This window comes from Mytilus trossulus, chromosome 3 (assembly GCF_036588685.1).
Source record: "Mytilus trossulus isolate FHL-02 chromosome 3, PNRI_Mtr1.1.1.hap1, whole genome shotgun sequence".
Classification (NCBI taxonomy): domain Eukaryota; kingdom Metazoa; phylum Mollusca; class Bivalvia; order Mytilida; family Mytilidae; genus Mytilus; species Mytilus trossulus.
Window position 1 is genome coordinate 73,800,620 of NC_086375.1, and position 24,501 is coordinate 73,825,120.

The 24,501-nt window shown below is 32.6% G+C and overlaps 1 protein-coding gene across 1 annotated transcript; it reads right to left on the reverse strand.

Annotated features, from left to right (window-relative positions):
* Window positions 1-4,129: 4,129 nt before the first annotated feature.
* LOC134712377 (galectin-9-like) lies at window positions 4,130-16,367 on the reverse strand. Its single transcript, XM_063573866.1, has 8 exons — window positions 16,213-16,367; window positions 10,696-10,787; window positions 10,065-10,275; window positions 9,526-9,648; window positions 8,172-8,240; window positions 7,382-7,467; window positions 5,924-6,140; window positions 4,130-4,632 (listed from the first exon to the last, which is right to left on the reverse strand). Exons 1-8 carry the CDS (start codon window positions 16,240-16,242, stop codon window positions 4,516-4,518), a joined length of 945 nt encoding a protein of 314 aa, XP_063429936.1. The 5' UTR covers window positions 16,243-16,367; the 3' UTR covers window positions 4,130-4,515.
* Between the last annotated feature and the right edge of the window lie 8,134 nt (window positions 16,368-24,501).

A 24,501-nucleotide genomic window follows, 5' to 3' on the forward strand; every position in this document is an offset into this window, starting at 1 on the left:
AAATACATTGTACCACATCTCCTTATTTTTATAAGCATTCAAATAACATGAACAATTGTAATTCAATTCTATATACCAAAGCAAAATGAACTGCACCACTTTCATTCACTAGTATGCATCTTTTGGCAAAATACAAGTTCTTAAATGACACAATATATATTTATTGATAAAAAAAAATGGTATACAGCTCTTTAACAGGTATAAAAAAGCACAGCTGTGTCATAACTTGTGAAATCTGTGCTGAAAACATAGACATTGATGGTATTTGAGTAATTCCATATGTGAAGCTCAACATTAGCTCGTCAGTTGGTGGTGGACAGTTATAGTTCCTCTCTGCAGGCTAGGATGAATGACTTTTCAGGAAAACCAATTTCACAAATCAAAACTTTTCTCAAGATTTCTCCTACAATATTCATCCAGATTAGTTCTTTTGTTTGAATTGGACACCGTCCTGATGTTTAATTTTGCAAACCATTCAGTCTCTTGCTTGCAAATGGTGCATGAAAATAGGATGGGTATGGCAGTAGACAAGTCTCTTTAAAGTGGGTTTGTGCCCTGAAAAAAAGTTTTATAACTTAAGTTATTTTGAAACTTGTGCAACACACATACCCAAACAACTATAACATAGAAGAGAGCATCATTCGTGTCAATGTTTTGTTCCTGTTTACATTGTCATTGATATTTTTTTCAAAAAGCCTGAGGCATAACTCATGAATTCCTGTCATTACATCCTAAATTAACATAATTACTGCTGGAATAATTATCAGTATGAAATTGATATACGTACACTATCATTGTACAGCCCAAGTCTTCAGTATATATAATTGTTGCATTCATTCACTCCTGTGTTCAGTCGTTCAAAAATATTTAAACATCAACAAATGAACTTTAATAAGGACAAGAAAACACTAGAAAAGATACGTACATACAACCCGTGTTTAAGTGTATTTGAAAGAGTAATATATCTGGTTGAACAATGTATAAAGGAGAAACATATCTGGTGAAACGATTTATAAAGGAGGGAAAATTGTAGATATTGCATTACGATGCTTTCTTCCTAATAGCACGTGGATATGTTTACATATTTAGACTTGACCCAGTATGACCCGTACCTTGTAGGTCACCGCCGTCGTTTACACACTAGACTACAGTCGTGTAAGACAATAAAAAGCTTAAGCCTGTACTATTTGTGTGAAGTAAATGTGTTTGTTCTGTACATTTGAATTGTTTTACCTGGTAGCAAGGACGTTTATCTATCCGTTTCCTTCTCAATTCACTTTGTCAAATTCTTCGAGCTTCTTCAAAACTTACGTATTACTGCGCCCGGAAGTGAGAAAAATATGAAAAATCCTCGTAAAATAATGCTTTTTTCAATTTTGTGGAATCCATTTTGTTATATTTATTATACAAAGATAAAAAAAGTTACGATTAATTATGAATTTGCATATCATTATACGGAACGTTTATGGACTATTTTCCATAGCTGTAAATCGGTCATTTTGGCGAGAAATCATGTACACATACACACGTAGATTGGCTGGTACCCGATCGTAATGTTACACATCACATATATCAAATAGCTAATACCCGGAACGTAGTACCGGGAACAAGGATAATACGTAGACAACATACATAACTAGAACCGAAATTGAAAACGCTTTACGGTTTCTCGTTCATAAACCGAATTCCGCTTTGAATTATAGAAGATGCAATATTAATTATGTTCAGTCGACTTTTCATTGTTATATCAACGTCTGAACTAATTAAAGAATCTTTAGATGTCAGATAACACTCGAAATTGACCCGACCTCTTTCCACACGGAATACACATAATGATAGTTTGTAGTCAGGTTGACTGCTTATAATGCAAAATACACACTAATAACAAGTTCTATAAAACGAACAATACACACTGATCGTTTCTTTAGTCCCCAATGTAAATGAAAGAAACAAAAACCATATTATACCATAAAAAGAAGAGGAGAAATTCGAACATTTCCGGATCTATTTCTGGCCAAAAGACCCCCTGCAAAGATTGCGTATGAAAAGATGAATCTCATGACTTAAAAGTCAGGCCTTAAAGCACTGCCTTTAAAAAATGACATACATAATAATGGCTTAAATTAATATTCCTTAATCAACATTTAATACTAGCTTCTAAAAATAATTGACAGCTTATCACATCAAGACAATACAACAATTCTTTATACATGATTAGAAAGCAGTGTAAGTGAGGTAATCCAAAAGGTGTGTCCAAATGTTGTGTTTGGATTACCTCCCTTACACTGCTTTTAAATTGTCTTAAGTAATTGTTCATTGACCAGGAAACCCTTGTTTTCACCCTTTTATGCCCCTAATTCCTTAAGGGTTTGAGCCATGCAGTTGTTGTCTGGGGAAAAAAGGTCTTTAAACGAAGCTGACACCAGGTGATACCAATATTGGACTGCAAATTTATTTGTGGTCTTACAAAAATGTCTTTATTCTTCACAATATATATGTTTCAATATTAAAAATAACAAAAACAATGGTATTATAACTAACAAATTTATTGGTTAATGATCCATAACAGTTCATTATAACAGGCAAGATTAAACTTCTAAAAAAAAATAGCTAACATATTGACTATTTAGAGACAAATGAAATCAAGCATTTTAAAAGGAAGTTACTCTTTGAAACAATAAATTTAAACAATATAACATAAATGAATTAACTACAGTAGGAGAATATTTACAGTACAGAATGAACTAAAGCAGTTACATAGTAGGACTATTATATCTATATGTACATGAACTTAAAAAACAAAACAAGAGAGGTCAACAAAAATTAAATGAAAAACATAATAATTTTGTTTTATCTATGACAAATGGATAATCATGATTGTGGTCAGAGACATAAAATACAAGAGATTGACAACTATGAAAAGTCACATCATACAGCCCTCTTATGAATTGTCTATGGTATTTTAAAATTTGGCTGCGTTTATAACCCCTTAATTCCCAAATATTAAATCTCTTGATCAGATTTTATTGAATTAATTATTTCTTGCTTCTTTTCTTGAGATTGATAACTTTGGCTTCAGCCAATATCAAAAGCTAAACAGCAAGTATAATGCATCCTATATGTCCTATTATCGAAGTGCTTAACTATATTAACCAGCTTTAACTTCCTAGGAAATTAAGTTGTATCTATAGGTACTATGCAAAATATGTTGACACATCTCACAAGTTTCTTGATAAGAGTAAGTCAATGAAAGATAGTGGCAGACCCAAAACAATTCATAAGGGGGAGGGCCCTCTCCAGCCATGATTCAGTGATTCTCTATATTATTAACCAACTTTTTCCAACAAAAGTGAGGCTGGGACCCCAAGGCTGCCCCTGAATAAGCCTACGAAAGAAATCGCATTCATGTTTGAGGGAATGAAAGTGATTTAATCCACCATTGACAACTCAAAGATCAGAGTCCAAGCATTCCATAAATCTAACTGTAAAAGAAAGAGGATACATAACAAAAAAAATATTACATCTTAGGAATACTAAATGCATAACAAAAAGAAACATTATCAAAATCTGACAATCAAATCAAACAATTAGTTGGGAATATTGTTTTTTCTTACTTTTTGATTAGGCTCAAAATCAATACCAAATTGGTTTGTGCCAAGGGAACTATATAGAAGTATACAAGGATAGACAATTTATTAATTTTTTATAGAGCAACAAAGAAGACAAAATGACATAAACAAAGCATACTGGTAAACTTGTGGTTGTATGAACATAGTTGCTGCCAGTCACATCTGATAAGATAACTTAATTATCATGTAAGCATAAAAAGAAGGTCAAATTAATATTCATTTTACTTTCCTTTACAAAAAATCTTCAACCAAATTCAAGGTCCTTGGTCTACTGGTATTTAGCAAAAAAATGTATCTATTTTATGAAAATTAAATCACCATGTAAAACAAAAAAGACAGTACAGTTATCACATTTGTTCATGATTGGTCATCAATATTTTTGCATAATATTTTCTATACAAAACAGTAATTAAAAGAGAAATTAGTGCTAAAACCAAGCATCAGTAAGCTCATTTTGTTTTATAATAATCAATTTTTTTTTATCAATGTGAAAAATCTTCATGATGACACAAAAAGCAGGACAGAGTAAGCTTTGAATCATAAAAAAAAGGGATTTCATAAATCTTTTCACTTCAAATGTAAATGACCTACATGCACTATGTACTTCCAAATTAAAAAAAATCCGGCAAAACTGTTATCTATTTCCAAAAATGTGCAATATCTAAAATCAAAATATAAAGAACTTTAGACATTTAAAACTTTCAAAACCACATACCATTTTCTGATGGCAAGAACAAACATGTTTTATCTTATTTCATTTAAAAAACCAAATGAATATTTAGTAAAATTCATAATCTGATATAAGATCTGCTTACTTTGATACAAAATATGAAATACATGATGATTCTGTACATAGTTTGTTTTCTACTGTTGTTTATTTGAGGTATTACTGGAATCTGACTTGTTGGATAGTAAGATTTCCAGTGACCGTCAGCGTATTAAATCTGGTAAATGGTGTCATTCTGTGTCGATATTCAACGAAATGTTGGTTATTTACTGCAACCTGTTTAATAAATCAAAAAGAGCTTATAGTGTTGAAAGACAAACAATAAAAACATAACTTGTAATGACAGGTAAATACAAATACCCCAAGTCCCAACCTAAAGCAATTGAGACTAGCAAAGAAATATCGTTCCATTCTACAACCAAAAATTAGCAATTTCAAATTCATTTCTATTTATCAATTCTAAGAACTGTTTTGAGTACTGATAAATCTATCTAATTTAACATACTCTAGTAAGTGCACTATAGTTAAAGTTAAAGTTTTATAACTCAGGAAAACAAATTGAAGAACCAAAAAGAGGCTTTCTTTTATCAATTCCAAAAGCAGTGTACAGTTTTTGATAAGATTGATTAAAGCAAACGCAAGTAATTGTTAACTTGCCTTAATCTGATAGTTAAAATGTCCTCTGCCACAAAAGGCAACAAAAGGGAGATTTTTTTCTGTCAAATTTAATAAGATTTGTTTAAAGCAGCTTTCAATTGTTGAATAGATTATTTAATAAGGGACTAGCTGATGATGTGGAGTAAAGTATACCATAATAATTCCCTTACAGGCATATAATGAGAAGTGATCGTGAAAACCTGTATCTTATTAAAATAATGCAATAAATAAAATCAGGTTAAAATCTAAAGGCAACATGGAAATGTTTAGGAGGTACAATTTAAGCACCTTAACAGATAAAACTATATGCCTTATCACTTAGTGGTAGCTAACAGGTAGAGACAACCAACACATTTCTTATTTGTTATTCGTTCATTGTCTTGTGTTGTGCTGTTGTACCACTGTCCCAGGTCAAGGGAGGGTTGGGTGCCTGCCAGACATGTATAACCCTGTCACATTCTGAATGTGCCTGCCTCAAAACTTTAGCATGTTATTCAGTGGTTGTCTGTTGTTGCTGTGTACCACATTAGTTTTTTGTGTATTAATTCTCATTTGAATTGCTTTACATTTGTCATTTCAGCACATTTTATATTGGACTCATATATAATGCAGTATGGGCTTTTCTCATTGTTGAAGGTCATACAGTGACCTATAGTTGTCAATTTTTGTCATTTGGTCTCTTGTGGAGAGTTGTCTCATTGGTAATCATACCACATCTTCATTTTATAAGTGATGAAGTCCTAAACTTAAATATATTTAAAAAAATCTAATAAGTAATTGTTTTTGAGATTTTATCTTTTTATTTTTCCATTTTTGCATAACCACATTCTGAAAAATATGTAAACTCAATCATATTATAAGACAAAGTAAATACTTTTCAGGTGAATACTGTTAATATCTGAATACATACCTTAAAACATCCATTCTCACATAAAATGATCATTTCAAAGGGCATATTTCCAGCAAATGGGAAGTATGGAATAGATCTTTCTTCCTGTCCCCATGCTCCCCTTGACAAGCTATTACGTATAATCTGATTACAATCTGAACCACAATTAAAGCGCACATCAAAATGCATTCCAATATCACAATTTGGGTATGAACCTTCTTGTAGGTTAATTGTAAATCTGAAAATTATATAAACTTTAATGGTTAAAAATAATATACATCCATGAAATCATATCATTAACATGTAGTTTAATGGTACAGAAAATAAATTCATAGCTTATCGCAATATAATTCTTATATGATTTGTATATTAGGGAATACGTTGATATGATTGGTCGAGATGACTTCCAGAAGTTGATCTTGACATTGGTTATTTTTCGATAAGCTACGTTGACCGAACTTCCTTTTGTAATCAATGTAAACAAGATGGCAGCAATAATAACACCAACATAAACAAAATTTATTTCACTGCACATTTATTAAATGGTTAAATAAAATTAATCGTTAAATAAATTAACAAAAACATCCCTTTGAATGATAAAGAGTTTTTGTAGTTTATTTTTTTATTAGATTGCAAATTTCATGGTGTACAAATTTTTGCGAAAGCCAGCAAATAAATTCATGTGACAGGCCTATCCAATGACACAAATATACAATTTATGTGTGATTGAGGTTACCAGACGTGTAGAAAAATATTTTCCCTATCTCTAATTTTAAAGAATTATAAGAATTAAACGCCCTTTTAAAGGAATTTATTGGTGTATAAATTGGACCAAGTCACTCACAAACATATCATAAATGTCCTTCAGACTTTTATTTGTTTGAGAGTGAATTGGTCAAGTTTATACACCAATAAATTCCTTTAAAAAGGCATATAATTATATAATATTTGTAGTGTGTACAGGTATTTGATGCACGACCAACCTCAGCAAAAACTATAACATCAAATCAGAAGTAACTAGGATCTGAGTAGCTTACATAGTAAATTAACATCAAATTTACAAAATAAGTTAAGATTAGATGGTTATATGTTATAAATGAATCACCTTTAGTTTCATGGGAGATGGTTATTTAATATTAGCCAATCAGAATCTAAGACTAATTCATGTATCAATCTTTTTCATCTTTTGGCATTCAAACAAGTATTATCTTATAATGACCTTCCTGTAATTTGAAATAGCAACAGGAAAAAGTTGGTTTTTTTTCCTCATAAAGTTTCAATTGTAACTATTTTCAACTTATTGTCTTTTTGAGTTGATGATATTGAGTTTTATAATCAAAGTTTAAATGTATTTAGCACTTGAAAACTTGTATCTCAGAAAATTCAAATAAATCAAATTTTAATGTAATTTTACAATCAATCTTTTTACTTTTTTACGTTTGAAATAAAAAACTTCTATAATCTTTAAAACTTCCTTACCTATCATTGCCTACTGGTGTGGCAGATATATAGATCATTTTACCAGGATGTAGTCCGTTTGGTACCATTGTTGTTAGTGGCATTGCCTAAACATGATAAGACGAGATGTAATGAGATGAATAACAAAGATGAAGTGACAAAATAAAAGCATGCTCAGATGAATAATATCTGCAAGGTTTGAAAAAGATTAAAAATACCCATGCTGAGTTACACAGTTATGCCTGATCTCGCTATTACCATAAAATTTTGGAATAAAATACATTGATACATATTATTATTTAATGCCCAAACAGGTGCAAGTCAGGGCTTACTGTGAAAGGGCTGTATAGACAGTCAAGGTCGTTAAAAACTTCCAATTTGTTGATTGATATATATTCATTAAACGTATTATCATATATAAAGGCAAAGCTTCAGAAAATGTATATCTAGGTGTCAGAATCAAGTCCTGATTATAAACCAAGATGAAAAAGTAAGTGTTGAAGTCTATATTTGTAATCATCTATATAATTAAGAACCTGTATGTTTCTTTTGCTAAAGTCACTGTAAAAGTGCTAATGCTGATTAGTAAAAACGTCAAATTAATAGTGAAATACAAAAAAAATCAAATTCAAACTTTTTTCTTTAGATGCTATTTCTTGATCTTGCAAAAAGCTTATTTCCAAGATTTCAAAAACATTTTATGAAGGTACATGTATATCTACAAATAGCAAGTAACTGCAAGTCTTGTGAGTAAATAATATAAAAAAAGAAGGATTTCCTAATTATTCAATGTTTGTACATTTATACTTACTGGATTAATTAATGGCATGGGTGGCTGTGCAGGGTAATTCATGTATGGTGGAGGAGCAGGCATAGATGGCTGCAATACATACACATTTTTGATAAATAACACATTATTACATATAATCACAGATTTTGATACGGTTAATGTCTCATCTGCTTACAAAAACTTTAAATAGCTGTAAGTTTTCAAATCAAGAAATCAACAAACCAACAAAGAAAATGGTTGACCTTAAGTCTGTTGTACCGTCAACTATTTTCTGGAGATTCCTTTAATACTATTTATGTAGGTATTATATATTTGTATAGATAAATAGATGGCAATGAAACTCAGGTCAAGGTCAAATAACCCCTTAATTCACATATAAAACAAGAATGTGTCCATAGTACACGAATGCCCCACTCGCACTATCATTTTCTATGTTCAGTAGACCGTGAAATTGGGGTCAAAACTTTTTGAATTTTGAATTAAAATTAGAAAAATCATATCATAAGAAACATGTGTACTAAGTTTCAAGTTGATTAGACTTTAACTTCATCAAAAAATACCTTGACCAAAAACTTTAACCTGAACTTTACAATATCATTTTCTATGTTCAGTGGACCATAAAATTGGGGTCAAAACTATAATTTGGCATTAAAATTAGAAAGATCATATCATGGGGAACATGTGTACTAAGTTTCAAGTTGATTGGACTTCAACTTCTTTAAAAACTACCTTGACCAAAAACTTTAACATGAAGCGAAAGGACGCACGGACGCACAGACTAGAAAACATAATGCCCCTCTACTATCGTATGTGGGGCATAAAAACATTTATCTTCAATGAATAGTTTCTGTGAAAATGACAAGATTCTAAATCATAAACCTATATTTTAATGCAACCTTTTAAAATCTATAATCTTGAAATATGTTTTAATCTTTCGAACTGATTAAAGGGTTCAAACTCTGAAATGGTTTTCATGAAATGGTACCAAGTCAGGAATATGACAGTTCTTGTCCATTCGTTTTTTGATATGTTTTGTTATTTGATTTTGCCATGTGATTATGGACTGTCCGAATTGATTTTTCCCTAAGTTCAATATTTTTGTGATTTTACTTTTCACTGCAACAGCAAAGATTAACTACCTTCTTGTCATAGTTATAGTAATATTGAAAAGGTAAAACATCCTAACTTATTAGAACTCTAAGTTATCAGCTGAAAACCTAGTGTTTCAGTTAGGACATACAGACAGACAGACAAACAAACCATTACCTTTATATCCCTATGGTTTTTTTTGTCACTGGGAGGAAAATGTAAGCCATTCTATTTTAAGTAGCTTTCGTAACTGTATTTAAACAATTTTGTATCAGTTGCAACTTACCATATTTGGAGCAATAAACTGTACAGAGCTGATATTTACTGTCCCTTCACATGTAAATGTATTGACTCCATTGATGGGGAGTCTGTGTTGAAAATCACAAAAATGTCTCTTGTTTACATAAATCTAAAAATAATAAGTACATCATACTACTAGATATGTCTATAAGTTATGGTATTCATTCCTTTACAAAAAGAGTTGCTGTGTTTAATGCTTCAAAGGTCAAGTTAAATCACATGGCCAAAGACAAGTCGAGTAAAAAAAAATCTACAATTTCAGAATTCAGATAAGGCTATGAAGCAAAACATATGAAATAAAGACTTCTTTTCTGAAAAATGAGCTGTGACTTCATTTATTTGTACTGGTACCTGCTGACTGCTCATAATTGGGATGAATATTTTGAATAATAAGAGGGAAAGTTTGAGTTATTGTATTGACTATAATGAGTATTTCTAAAATACCATTTGAACTACTGCTCTTTCAAAAAAAAATTCAGACAAAATCCAAAACTGCGCACCAAATAGATCTAGAGTAAAACTTACTTTGTAACAATTAACATCTGCACTGATAGTGATTTCAAAAGGGGTGTGTTTTGTGAATGGCATTCCATTTTGTCTCTCTTCACCAGCCCAGTTGTTATTTTTGAACGAGTTTCTAACCACACAATTTTGAGTGAACCTTGGGTTGAAATGCAGAGCAGTGTCAGAGCGAGGATCACCAACAGCTGATCCATATGCTAAATTAAAAGAAAATCTGAAAAAAACCCCAGACATGAGTCTTTTAAATATAAAAACTTCAAAGGCATTGAAGATTATGTTACATAATATTTTTATGGAATATAACTGACAAATTTATTAAATTTAGCTTGAAATAATTCAAAGTATGTCTGAAATTAAAAAATTTCAAAGAATAATAAATATGACAGAATTAATATACGAATTGCTGAAATGCTCAACTTTTAAAGCATTTGAATTTCACATTTACCTACAACTTTGTGTTGCATGTTCCTATTTATCTTATTCTGACTATGTGTAACTTCTAGCTGCCATTGTACAATGTTGTATAGTAAAATCATTGTTGTATCTCTTTAAAGTATGAAAACAAATCAACTGATTGTTTTAATAGAAATATGATCTTGAAATAACTACAAATTTAATCATTTTATACTCTTACCCCTCAGAATGGCTAGGAGCAACACCTTGAATCACAATCTGAAACCCTGGGGTCAACTTCCCTCCAGGAATACTACCAATATAAGGAATAGGCTGCAATAAAACATTAAAAGGATAGTAATATTACACGAGTGTTTGCACACATTAGGTACAGCGTCTATAGAGTTGAAACCAGTACAGATAAGTTGTGGAGAACAAAGTTGGTATACATCAGAAAATAGAGAAGCCTCAAACATGGTATGTTTTATGAAATTATCACCAAGAGTTCATTAAATTTGTGATTTTTCACAACACCACTACATGTAAATATTTGTGGACATGTTTTACCTATCAGTACCACCTGTGCTCCATTTCTTAAATAATTCATGTCCTCCTTTATTTGTATTAAGAAGAACGAAAAGAAGTTAGCATTATCCTATAAGTTCCTGATATATATGGATAAAAGGTTTTCACTGAATAATTTTGGTAATAATCTTGTTTACAACCATTCCATTAAACTTGAAACAAAGGATACCACATAAACAGATGTAGTATTTTTGGAATCTTCTTAACTTCTCTCATATTGAATTCCAAATCAACACAAATGAGTTGATCAGATTTTTACTGGAATGTGTGTAGTTCTATGCAAAAATGAAATTTATTTTTGGACCATCATTTGTAGAAATTTTTTGAATGATTGATTGAAAAGGAAAAGGTGAAATTTATAGGGACCTTAACATTTCTTAGGCTATCTGATTTTTTTAATCAAATACATGTACTTTAATGAATCTATATTCTTTAAAAAAAAAAAAAAAGACTTTGCAATTCACTTTAAAATGTCAAATCTACCAACTGTCACTATTTGTTGGGGAATTTCTCCCATGGTGGCTCTCAAATGGAAATTTTGAAAGAGCAACTTTGTCCACAATTTCAAACAGAACAATTAATTTTACAATGGGGAAATTTAGTTGAATATTTGAAAATATAGGAGATCATTGAATAAATTTAGAATGGAAATGGGGAATGTGTCAAAGTGAAAACATGGACAACAACAAAACCATAGAGCAGACAACAGCCAAAGGCTACCAATGGGTCTTCAATGCAGCAAGAAACTCTCACACCCAGAGGCGTCCTTCAGCTGGCCCATAAACAAATATATATACTAGTTCAGTGATAATGGATGTCATACTAAACTCCAAATTACACACAAGAAACTAAAATTAAAAGTCATACAAGACTAACAAAGGCCAGAGGCTCCTGACTTGGGACAGGCGCAAAAATGTAGTGGGGTTAAACATGTTTTTTTGAGATCTCAACTCTCCCCCCTACACCTCTAGCCAATGTAGAAAACACAAACGCACAACAGTATGCACAGTAAAACTCGAGTCATATGTCAGAATAGGTAATAAAAGAAAATAAACAAAATGACAATAATACATAAATAACAAAAGACTACTAGCAGTTACTGACATCAATTAAACTGATTGAAAGATTATGTCTTCATCATATGAAAATCAAGCACAATTGAAGCATGATTATAGAGGGACCCCTCTTATGGCAGTCAGTGGGTCCCCTTATAAAAAGTTCTGGATCCCTCAGTTTTTATATTTCAATCCCTTATTATTACAATACATGTTGTTAATATTTCAATAGTAGTCTATGGAAAATAAGAAAGAAGGATCAAAATAAATTAACTGCTTTTGTAATAATGTCATGTGGATAAGAGGAAGAAAACATTAAATAATTGAAAATAAGTTTAAATATCATAAAAGAAAAAACATAAAATCAACAGCATCTAGAACTAGAGGCTCTAAAGAGCATGTGTCGCTCACCTTGGTCTATATGCATATTCAACAACGAACACTCTCCAACATTATAGACAAGAATAGAAATGATGACAAAAAATAAGTTTTTATGATCTTGTATTGCTTATCATTTAGCCCGTTTATTTTCTCTCTAACTTCTTTAGTTTTTGCTCAAAACACAAAAGAGGATAAACAAAATCCTCATTTAAGAGCAATCACTCCTATAAAGGGTCAGTATAGTTAACTAATTGGCAAAATTTGAATTGTTAGTAGATCTTGACTTGCTCATTATTTTGTGTTTTTTTTTTTATATATAATTTTCTATTTATGACAAAACACAAAAAAAAGATGAAGTTTCCATTTGTAATCCAGTCAATCTAGCATAAATTTGACCCTAACCTTGGAGTAATTGCAACAGAAGATTTTTAAGTTTTATTCTTTAGCATTATAACCCAAATATACACAGAAAAAAGTCCCACAAAATAAATCTTCATTCTTGGGGTAATCTAAAATATCACGATTTAAAAATTCCTATGGAGATTTGCACTAGGATGGGAGATGATAACTCTGCAAAAACATGCAGAAATATCAATATAAATTGATAAAAAATTAGAACTTTACCGTTTCATTCAGCAGAATGTATTAATTCTTGCTATATCTTTAGGGTATAACAAACAACTCTTACAGTGTTTTTTATATCTTTTATCAATTTACAAACTAAATTTCACAACTCATAACTTGACCATTTATTAAATTTTTCAACATGTCAAGGTAAAGAATCTCAAATTAAATCAAATTAATTAGACATATATTGTTCTTTTTGGGTTTCATGTTTCTTTAAACAAGGTAGATGCTGAAAAAATATAATTTACTGATATAAACAATTCCAAATTTTTACATTATATTTTTCAAAATGGTCATAAAGCCAAAAATTTGCAATTTCTTTAATCTTGACGTTTAATCTTGATAGTTTAATGAAAAGTACATACAAAAATAAATATACCCATAACAACTCCGTTTTGTACATTTCATGAGTAAATGATGATATAATATAGTAAAAATATGAACTTATAACCCCATCAGAGTACCATGCTTTACATTAATTTTAACAAAATCAACCAAAAAATGACAAAAAAGACTCATTTTTGCACAGTTATCTTCCCTTTCCAATGTTAATTTCCATAAGAAATTGAAAATGCTGATTTTGAGTTTTCCTCAAGTTAGATTTTGTGGGACTTTTTTCTGTGTATATTTGTGGCTCAATGTTATTGATTGGAACTAAGACATTTTCTGTTGCAATTAGTTTGAGGTTAAACCTTAGTTTAACTGGACTATTGGCCGAGTAGATTAAGGAGAGAAGATTTTTGTAGAAAGATTTAAAAAAAAATTAACTCCTTAAGAGTTCAATTGACAATTTAAATGATGGTGATGCTATCTTACTTTAAAAAAAAATTGCTGTTAACAGTTATCTCTATCAATAATGAATTTAGCTTAGCCATTTCATAGAAGATTTTTGTAAAAGATTACAAAAATTTATGAAAAATAAATTGTAAAAAAAAAAAAAAAAAAATATTTTGAAAGGGCAATTATTTCTAAAGTGGTCTATTGACAATTTTGGTCATTGCAGTTATTTGAGGCTCTTTCTTTGCTGAACAATTTGCTGTTTACAGTTTATCTCCATCTATCATAATGTTCAAGATAATATCCATAAACAGCTGCGCCATGAGCGCATGATACGCCCGACGTCTTGTGTGGAAGTTTTATGCAATAATCATAAATAGTTTCTAAGAAAGTTTTAAGCAATAACCATACATTGTTTTTGAGACACGGAAGAAGTTTTAAAAGTTTTAAGCCATAATCAAGAATCGTTTTTGAGATACGGTGCGACATGTGAACAAAAAACACACCCCTGTTTTAGTTACAAAGTGCCGTAACTCAAAAAGTTTAAATCTTATTTTCACCAAAAAGTATACAGATCATTTGACCATCATAAGAAACAACTATGTTAAGTTTCATGAAATTTGGTTAAGTCGTTCTCAAGTTACGGTGCGACATGTTTACGCCAGACAGACGGACGGATGGACGGACACTGGACATTTGTATACCATAATACGTCCCGTCAAAATTTTGACGGGCGTATAAAAACAGAAAAATTTCCTTAAAATACCAATTCATGGGCAGCAACGTTACAAATGATTGTCGAATGCGTTTGAATATTTCAGCACAGATAGATCTTCAACTGATAAACATGTTTGCTCTAAATGCTTCAATTTCAGAGACATAAGCCAATAAGAGTGCACACACTGAAATGTCTCACCTTCTTTACTAATCATTTATATTATGTTGATAGTCCTAAATATAAAGCTTTATTAGACTGTCACATAAACCATGGAAGTAATATTTCATGGAAATATTACTTCCATGCATAAACTTATTAACCAAGAAAACTAAACATTGACCAATAGCCATGAAAATAAGGCCAAGGTCATACCAACCATGCCAGGAAGACATGTTCAGCTTACAATTCTTCCATACAACAAATTGAGTTGACCTTTTACTTATAGTTTAAGAAAAACAGACCAAAACATAAAAACTTAACACTGAGCAATGAACTGTGAAAATGAGGTCAGGGTCAAATAGAACCTAAGCAACTGACAAGTAAATCGTAAAATATTTCCATTCACCAAATACAGTTGACCTATTGCATATGGTATTAGAAAAAAAGACCAAAACTCAAAAACTTAACATTGGTCAATGAAATTGAGGTCAAGGTCAGATGACACCTGCCAGCTAGACATGTACACCTAACATCTATTCCCTACACCCCTGGATACGCCAATGCAGGTCTTCCACCTTTTAAAATTTAAAGTTAGCTAATGCCACTGCCAGTGGCGGATCCAGAAATTTTAACTTTGTTCCAGTCATGCTTCAGTGATTCTCTATATAATCAACCAAATTTTTCCAAATAGAGGGAGGCAACTCTAAATCCGCCTCTGGTCGCTGCCAGATCACTATCCCTGTGTCCAGTTTTCTGCGACAAAAGTTGCAGGCTCAACAAAAACTGCATTGTAGCCCCATGTTCTATTTTTAGCCATGGCGGCCATCTTGATTTATTGGCAGGGTTTTATGTGTGCATTTTTAAGACTAGATACCATAAGGATGATTTAGACCAAGTTTGGTTTAATTTGGTCCAGTTGTTTCAGAGGAGAAGTTGTTTGTAAAAGTTAACGGACAACGACGACGGACGCCAAGTGATGAGAATAACTCACTTGGACCTATTGTGCCATAAAAGACTGGATCAATTTCCAAAACGCGGCACGCCGGCAGGTTAAAGAATAATTTTCAATACGAAAATTTCAATAAACAAAACTGACACTTGTCCACCTGTTACATCAAACACTTAATCACTAATACCGTCAACTGAGATGAAAGGGGAAGTAATATTTGACTAAATCAATCTGAAAACATACCACATATAAATTACAAACTGCAAGAAGCTACCATTAATTAACTTTTCAGAAGATCCACGTAAATTATCGTAATGTCTATTGTAGCACGTATGACAGTAGAAATATTCGTGAACCAAAACTGAAACTAGAAAAAAAAACGTTTGAAGTTCGATATATATGACTACAACAATCAAATTCATTATCTTAACACTGACACGTATATTAATGTTATTGTGTACACAGTCACTTACAAGTCAGTGAGTCCTAATAATTCAAAAAACTTACCGGATTCATAACACTTCCAAGTAAAGACATGTCTATAATATTCTTCGTTTCTGTGATCTTCTGTAATTTTATAGGTCAGTGCAGACAACTGTGTTCCAGGAAATATCAATACGAAACAGAATGGTTATCTCTCTTTGTACTGTCTTGCTTCCTCATTATACTTTCACAATGACAGTACAACATTAATTGAAAGGTCAAACGATGGGCGTTTAATAGAAGCCTAAAGTATAAAAAAAACAACCTGGATGACTTCCAGACTTTTTTACTCTTCTCCAAGTAGAAATATGTAATCTGACTGTAATATTTGGACCATCATTAATTTCAGAACATACCCTATGAAACATTGTTTTGGCACTTGAAAAACAGTTAACAAAAATGCTCAAAAAGGCTGATAACACTTAACAAAGTTGGTTGAAAACAAATAACAGCTTAAATTGATCCCAGAAAACAGTTAACAACACCTTGAAAAGGGCCATAATAGGTTAACACAAAAAGGTACCCCCACCCATTCTAAATTTCAGTGACAGGTATTATACCGGCGGAGGACATTTGAGCGCATTGATAGGACACTTGAGCGAAAAAACTATGATATGACGTTTGAGCGCCAAAGTAGAACACATTTGAGCGCCAGCATTTTAGCCCATTTTAGCGAAAATTAAAATTGTCAAAGCCCATCTTAGCGAAAATTAAAATTGTCAAAGCCCATCTTACCGAAATATTTTTAACCCTTTTTAGTAAATAAATAATATATAATAGATTTTAAAAAGTTTAATAGACTCAAGACATGTCCTTTAAAATACAACACTAATAGACTCAAGACAGCACAACACAAAACAATATATATAACTTTTCAACTAAACCATGGAAGTATTATATTGACAGGGTCAATATAATACTTCCATGATTAAACTAAAGTCTAAAAGGTTAAATCAAATGTTAATATACATATAGTCTGTTCTAGCCTGGAATTTATAAGCTAGCGAACGTAAGTAATTGGCTCTAGATATACCTCCCTGTACAAAACTGTTCATAGAATTGCATTAGGAACTGCTCTTTCTCTTTATCTTTTTATTGGTGCACATTCCTCTATAAATTCTTTGTCTATCCTATATCGGAATCCATCACAAATTATTTTGTTTTCCTTTGTTCGTTTCAACAACTAATTGTATTTCCATGATGAAAATATATTCAACCAGGTACATTTTCGCTATAATGGGGTATCGAAAATAAAGGTGAGCGGATTAATCCGACGCTTAAATGGGCTCTAATGTTGGCGCTCAAAAGTCCCCTAGTAGTTTTATTTTTTTTGCTCAAATGTCCTGCGCCCGTATTAAACAGACATAATTATATACACATGTGTATAATGTCTGTTTTAAATTGCGTTTACTTGTAATTTCTATGCCTGGATGCATCGATGACTCAGTGGCGTAGGTAGAAAGAAATGATGTACAAGCAACTACCGCCGAGCGAATTTTTGGGACCCTTTTATGCCGCAGAAATAAAAAAAAAATCGGTTTTCGGTCATAGGACGGTTCATAGAGGAGCTTCATGTAGTGATGTACATAGGACTTATAAACAATTCATGAATGCAAAACTATTTAGAAATCTTGACTTCTGAATAAAGTAAATCACGGTTAATTGAATATGTAAGCAACACATTTTTGTGATACAGAATTTACTCAAAATTGTCCAAAATCTGCTTTTCGCGTCTCTATTTACTTTGTCAATATTCACACTGAAATCCCGATGAATATAATGCAGTAATGCTAGCGATGATAACCTAGCTGTAGTTGTTCATGGTAAATCATACATATGTTTTCAACAGATGTAGTACACCCAGCGAACGATCTCTCCGCAGTAGCACTCGTGTTCGCCATCGAGCGACCTCACGATTGAATTTGACAAATTATATGCCAGGCCAGTTTTGTTTGTCTCAAACAATGCAGCGATTTGTTTGTTTGTTGTACCACCGACAACACGGGGAAGCAGATAATGCGCAAAGAAGCGATTTTCTGATGATATCAGACGCGACTCCAGTTCCATTATCATGTGGTCAATGAACGCAAAATATAATGAGACTTTCCAATACTGTATTGGTGTGTTTGCGGGGGGCTCTGGTAGTCTGTCGAACACATCGCCTCGGCATTTTTTTCAACGATATCGAAGGGTACTGATAAATATAATGTCAATTGTTACATCGCATTCCAAACAGTTAAACCGTACTCTGTAAAATGTGCAAGTTACTGTTAGTCTTTTCATCTCGGAGTCCAATAAAACTTTAATTTTGAAACCAAATGCCGCTATTAAATGACATTACATCATTTAAAAAAACGGATTGCATATATGTTTTTCCTTTAAACATTAAATTTACATTTTTTTTATTTTGCCATCTTTTTTTGCATGCCGAATTGATGTGCACGCAACTGCGTGTTGGCGATTAGGGTGCTACGCGCCTGGATGTTTCTTACCTGAAAATATCCTGAACTTTAAGATTTTTGGTTTAAAATTAATTAAATTGCTGGATGATATATATAATCAAATACGTCGTTTAATTCTTCAACATTAAAAAAAAACACTTCTAAATGCACACTCCAAACGTTGCCTAGTATGACCACTCACTTTTAAAAAAAATCCTGGATCCCCGTCTCAGTTTGTGTGTTGCTAAACGGCATCTCAGTCAATGGTGTTTTATCGAATGGAAAAGTTTGGAATAAAATAGTTTGAATTTCTTGTTGGGGTGCACATGCGGAAATGCATCGCCAGCTTTACTGACCGTTGATTAAATGTTGATAAAGGTTTTACTACAAGTATCATCTCTAAAGATCCATGACAATGAGATCAAGGCCAGACAAATCATCATCAGGCAGCTATGTATATACTACAATTAGTCCATACGCTAATTATAGTTGACCTATTACTTATTAGTGAAAAACAGACCAAAATACAAAAACTTTTCATTTACATTGAACCATGAAAACGAGTTCAAGGTCAGAAACTACCTGCCAGGCAGACATGTAGAACTTACAATAATTCCATACACCAAAATATAGTTGATCTTTTCAGGGAATTTTTATACTAAGTACATGAGACTTCCAGGGGAGGCAGGGGTTTGGAGGCCGCTGATTGAGGCCCCCGCCGATTTTTTTTCTTTCAAAAAATGGCTAAAAATTACTGGGTTTTCTTTGATTTCCTTACTTAAAGAAACATCAGTACTGCTTGAACCTGCATAAAGCAATTTTTATGCAAAAGCAAACAGAGATCACAGTGCTGTTTGGGGTGAGCCAAGGCAATTTTTATGCGATATTTATTATCTGTTTAAAAGATATTTTTGTTAGAAATCAAAATGGTAACTTAAAATAAAACATAAAAAGCAAGATCACAGAACGCAAGATATTTTTATTTTATCGAATTTCAATATTGCATAAAAACAATTTTGATCTGAGCGTCACTGATGAGTCTTATGTAGACGAAACGCGCGTCTGGCGTATAAAATAATAATTCTGGTACTTTTGATAACTATTTACACCACTGGGTCGATGCCACTGCTGGTGGACGTTTCGTCCCCGAGGGTATCACCAGCCCAGTAGTTAGCACTTCGGTGTTGACATGAATATCAATTATATGGTAATTTTAATAAATTTCCGGTTACAAAACTTTGAATTTTTCGAAAAACTAAGAATTTTCTTACCCCAGGAGTAGATTACCTTAGCCGTATTTGGCACAACTTTTTGGAATTTTGGGTCCTAAATGCTCTTCAACTTTGTATGTATTTGGCTTTTCAACTATTTAGATCTGAGCGTCACTGATGAGTCTAATGTAGACGAAACGCGCGTCTGGCGTATAAAATAATAATCCTGGTACTTTTGATAACTATTTACACCACTGGGTCGATGCCACTGTTGGTGGACGTTTCGTCCCCGAGGGTATCACCAGCCCAGTAGTTAGCACTTCGGTGTTGACATGAATATCAATTATATGGTTTGTTCTCGTCTTAGCCAAGGGTTACGACCTAGTCCGGGATCGTAACTATTGGCTAGCGAAGATGGTTTGTTTTGTGCTTTTATTTGGAACAGTCATCCACATTCGGATTGACTCACGGTATTAAGACTCCACTGATGACATACTACTGGTATTCAACGGCTTTCTTTCTCAGAACCATTGAACACTTAATCACCTTCACAAGTGCCCTCTATTGTCTTCACTATAATCTATAGGTGAACCAAGATAATTATTAATACAACTAAATCTAGTATCAACTATCAACCTATCATATCTGGTGTGCTAATGTAAAGTTCAAGTTGAGAACAACTGTATATCTAGATTTAAATGTTCTCAATTTGATTTTTGTATGCAAAACATAAGCAATATTTTGTTAAAGTTTCTATCTATCAATGTGAGGATAACATCTTGCTGTAAAATGTATCTTTTACTTAGATTGTCAAGTAATCTTCTACTTTCAACATTGGTAATTTACTGTTGCCTCTCATTTGTACATATACATAGATGTGTCAATTTGTGACCAATACGTTTAATATATCTTATTTGTATTAAAACGAAACACTATCTAGTGAGCATTGATAATCATACAAAATTTCATAAGCAAACTCGAAATGGTTTGAAAGTAGAGTGGAAACGATTTGTGATGAACTGACACACACAGTGTCTGATGAACATGGTGAATGACTTTCTATGAGCCTTCTGCCAATTTCAAACACTGAATCAGTAGAGTCCAAATAAATACGGTCAGCCAGGGTCCTGTGACCTCAGGCAAACACCAAATATTGGATACATAAACAAGGGTCCTATGATTAGTATGGGTATAATATAATTTGTGGTAGTTTGGACTTGTAAAAACCATTCAGGGGAGGGTGCCTGATAGACTTGTTTTATGCACAGTAACCTTGAAAAAACATGCTGTAAAGTCTGACCAGTTCATGAAATTTCATTAATTAATAATCATGCCTAGCCCCTTTCAGTTTTTCCATTTGCCCCTTTTGGCGATCGTTTGTGTAAACAGAACATATAACTAGAGGCTCTATAGAGCCTGTGTCGATCACCTTGCTCTATGTGAATATCAAATAAAGACGCAGATGGATTAATGACAAAATTGTGTTTTGGTGATGTGTCTGTACATTTTACTTTACTGAACATTCTTGCTGCTTACAATTATCTCTTTTTATGATAAACTTGGCCCGCAGTAGTTTTGGTGGGAAAATGTTAAAGGGGTCAATTGACCATTTTGGTCATGTTGACTTATTTTAAGGTCTTACTTTGCTGTACATTATTGCTGTTTACAGTTTATCTCTATCTATAAAAATATTCAAAATAATAACAAAAAACGGAAAAATTTCCTTAAAATTACCAATTCAGGAGCAGCAACCTAACAACGGGTTGTCTGATCAACCTGAAAATTTCAGGGCAGATAGATATTGACCTGGTAAACAATTAAATCCCAGTCAGATTTGCTATAAATGCTTTGGTTTTGAGTTATAAGGCAAAAAATGCATTTTATCCCTATGTTCTATTTTTAGCCGGGGCAGCCATTGGCGGGATCACAACACACATTTTTAAAACTAGATAACCAAATGATGATTGTGGCCAAGTTTGGTTTAATTTGGCCCAGTAGTTTCAGAGGAGAAGATTTTTGTAAAAGATTACTAAGATTTACGAAAAATTGTTAAAAATTTACTATAAAGGGCAATAGCTCCTAAAGGGCTCAACTGACCATTTTGGTCATGTTGACTTATTTGGAAATCTTACTTTGCTGAACATTATTGCTGCTTACAGTTTATCTTTATCTATAATAATATTCAAGATAATAACCAAAAACAGCAAAATATCCTTAAAATTACCAATTCAGGGGCAGCAACCCGACAACGGGTTGTCTGATTCATCTGAAAAAGATCTTGACCTAATTAACAATTTTACCCCATGTCAGATTTGCTCTAAATGCTTTGGTTTTTGAGTTATAAGCTAAAAACTGCATTTTACCCCTATGTTCTATTTTTAGCTGTGGTGGCCATCTTGTATGTTTGGCGGGGTCACACCACACATTATTTAAACTAGACACCCCAATGATGATTGTGGCCAAGTTTGGTTTAATTTGGCCCAGTAGTTTCAGAGAAGAAGATTTTTGTAAAAGCCAACGACTATGGACAACTACGATAGACAACTACGGATGCCAAGTGATGAGAAAAGCTTACTTGGCCCTTTTGCCCAGGTGAGCTAAAAATCATATTTAGCTGAACACAAGAATTTAAAAAAAGTGCAAGTTACTGTTAACAGTCTTCAGGGGTATGGAAATCTGTAAAAATTACCGTCCAACATCAGAGGACAGCGTCATCCTAGTTAATGGAAGGACAGTAATTGTATTTCTTTATAATTTAAATGCAATTTACAACCTGAAGTTGGTAATTTTGAAATAGTTATCAAAGGTACCAGGATTATAATTTAATACGCCAGGCACACGTTTCGTTTGCATAAGACTCATCAGTGACGCTCAGATCAAAATAGTTATAAAGCCAAACAAGTGCAAAGTTGAAGAGTATTGAGGACAATGAGATATGTCTTGCATTTTGTATTGTTGATGGAAATGCAAATGTTGAAATTAAAATAGCAATATTTAAATGGGTAAATTATGCAAATCACTCAAAGTCAATGAACCATGATTGAAGAAGTAGGACCAAAACACCTCCATGGAAATATTAAAATGCCAATGCTTTACAAAACTACATACCAAATATCATTGACTTTAAGTGGTTCTCTTAAAACTAACCTAAACACAAACACATGCAGAAGTTTTAAAGACAATGAACCATTGGGGTTGGGCCATCATATAGACTTGCAAATCCCAGTACAACTGCATACCAAATATCATTGACTTAACATTAGTTGTTCATCTCAAACTGATCTAATCATAAACTTAAACATGTAAACAGTGTAAAACATTCAGTCAATGAATCACAAAGAAGGAGGTACAAACAAAATGTAGGGGTTGGGTTAATGTTGGTAAACCACACATCATCCATGGTACTCTGCCAAAACATATCTCTAAACAAATCAAATCATGCATGTGTTTGTCATGTCAGTGTATACAAATCATGCATGTGTTTGTCATGTTAGTATATACAAATCATGCATGTGTTTGTCATGTCAGTGTATACAAATCATGCATGTGTTTGTCATGTCAGTATATACAAATCATGCATGTGTTTGTCATGTCAGTGTATACAAATCATGCATGCGTTTGTCATGTTAGTATATACAAATCATGCATGTGTTTGTCATGTTAGTATATACAAATCATGCATGTGTTTGTCATGTCAGTATATACAAATCATGCATGTGTTTGTCATGTTAGTGTATACAAATCATGCATGTGTTTGTCATGTTAGTATATACAAATCATGCATGTGTTTGTCATGTTAGTATATACAAATCATGCATGTGTTTGTCATGTCAGTGTATACAAAAATGTGTTTGTCATGTCAGTATATACAAATCATGCATGTGTTTGTCATGTTAGTGTATACAAATCATGCATGCGTTTGTCATGTTAGTGTATACAAATCATGCATGCGTTTGTCATGTTAGTATATACAAATCATGCATGTGTTTGTCATGTTAGTGTATACAAATCATGCATGCGTTTGTCATGTCAGTATATACAAATCATGCATGTGTTTGTCATGTTAGTATATACAAATCATGCATGTGTTTGTCATGTTAGTATATACAAATCATGCATGCGTTTGTCATGTTAGTATATACAAATCATGCATGTGTTTGTCATGTTAGTATATACAAATCATGCATGTGTTTGTCATGTCAGTGTATACAAATCATGCATGCGTTTGTCATGTTAGTATATACAAATCATGCATGTGTTTGTCATGTTAGTATATACAAATCATGCATGTGTTTGTCATGTCAGTGTATACAAATCAGTTTCTGAAACTATCTGATGACATTTACATGGATCTGCACCCAGAAAATTATCCTTGTCTTAAAGCATGGGGCAGAATGTCAGTGGCGGATCCAGAGGGGGGGTTCCGGGGGTCCGCACCCCCCCTTTATTTTGGCCGATCAATGCATTTGAATCGGGATAATTTTGCACCCCCCCCTGCACCCCCCCTTTGCCCTGGGCTAGCACCCCCCCTTTCGAAAATTCCTGCATCCGCCACTGAATGTAGTCCACTTAAATCAATTCAAGTCAATAAAAAAAGGGAATTAACTAAATATGGACTTTTTAATTTCATATTCTTTAATATACAAAAATAAAATATGGTA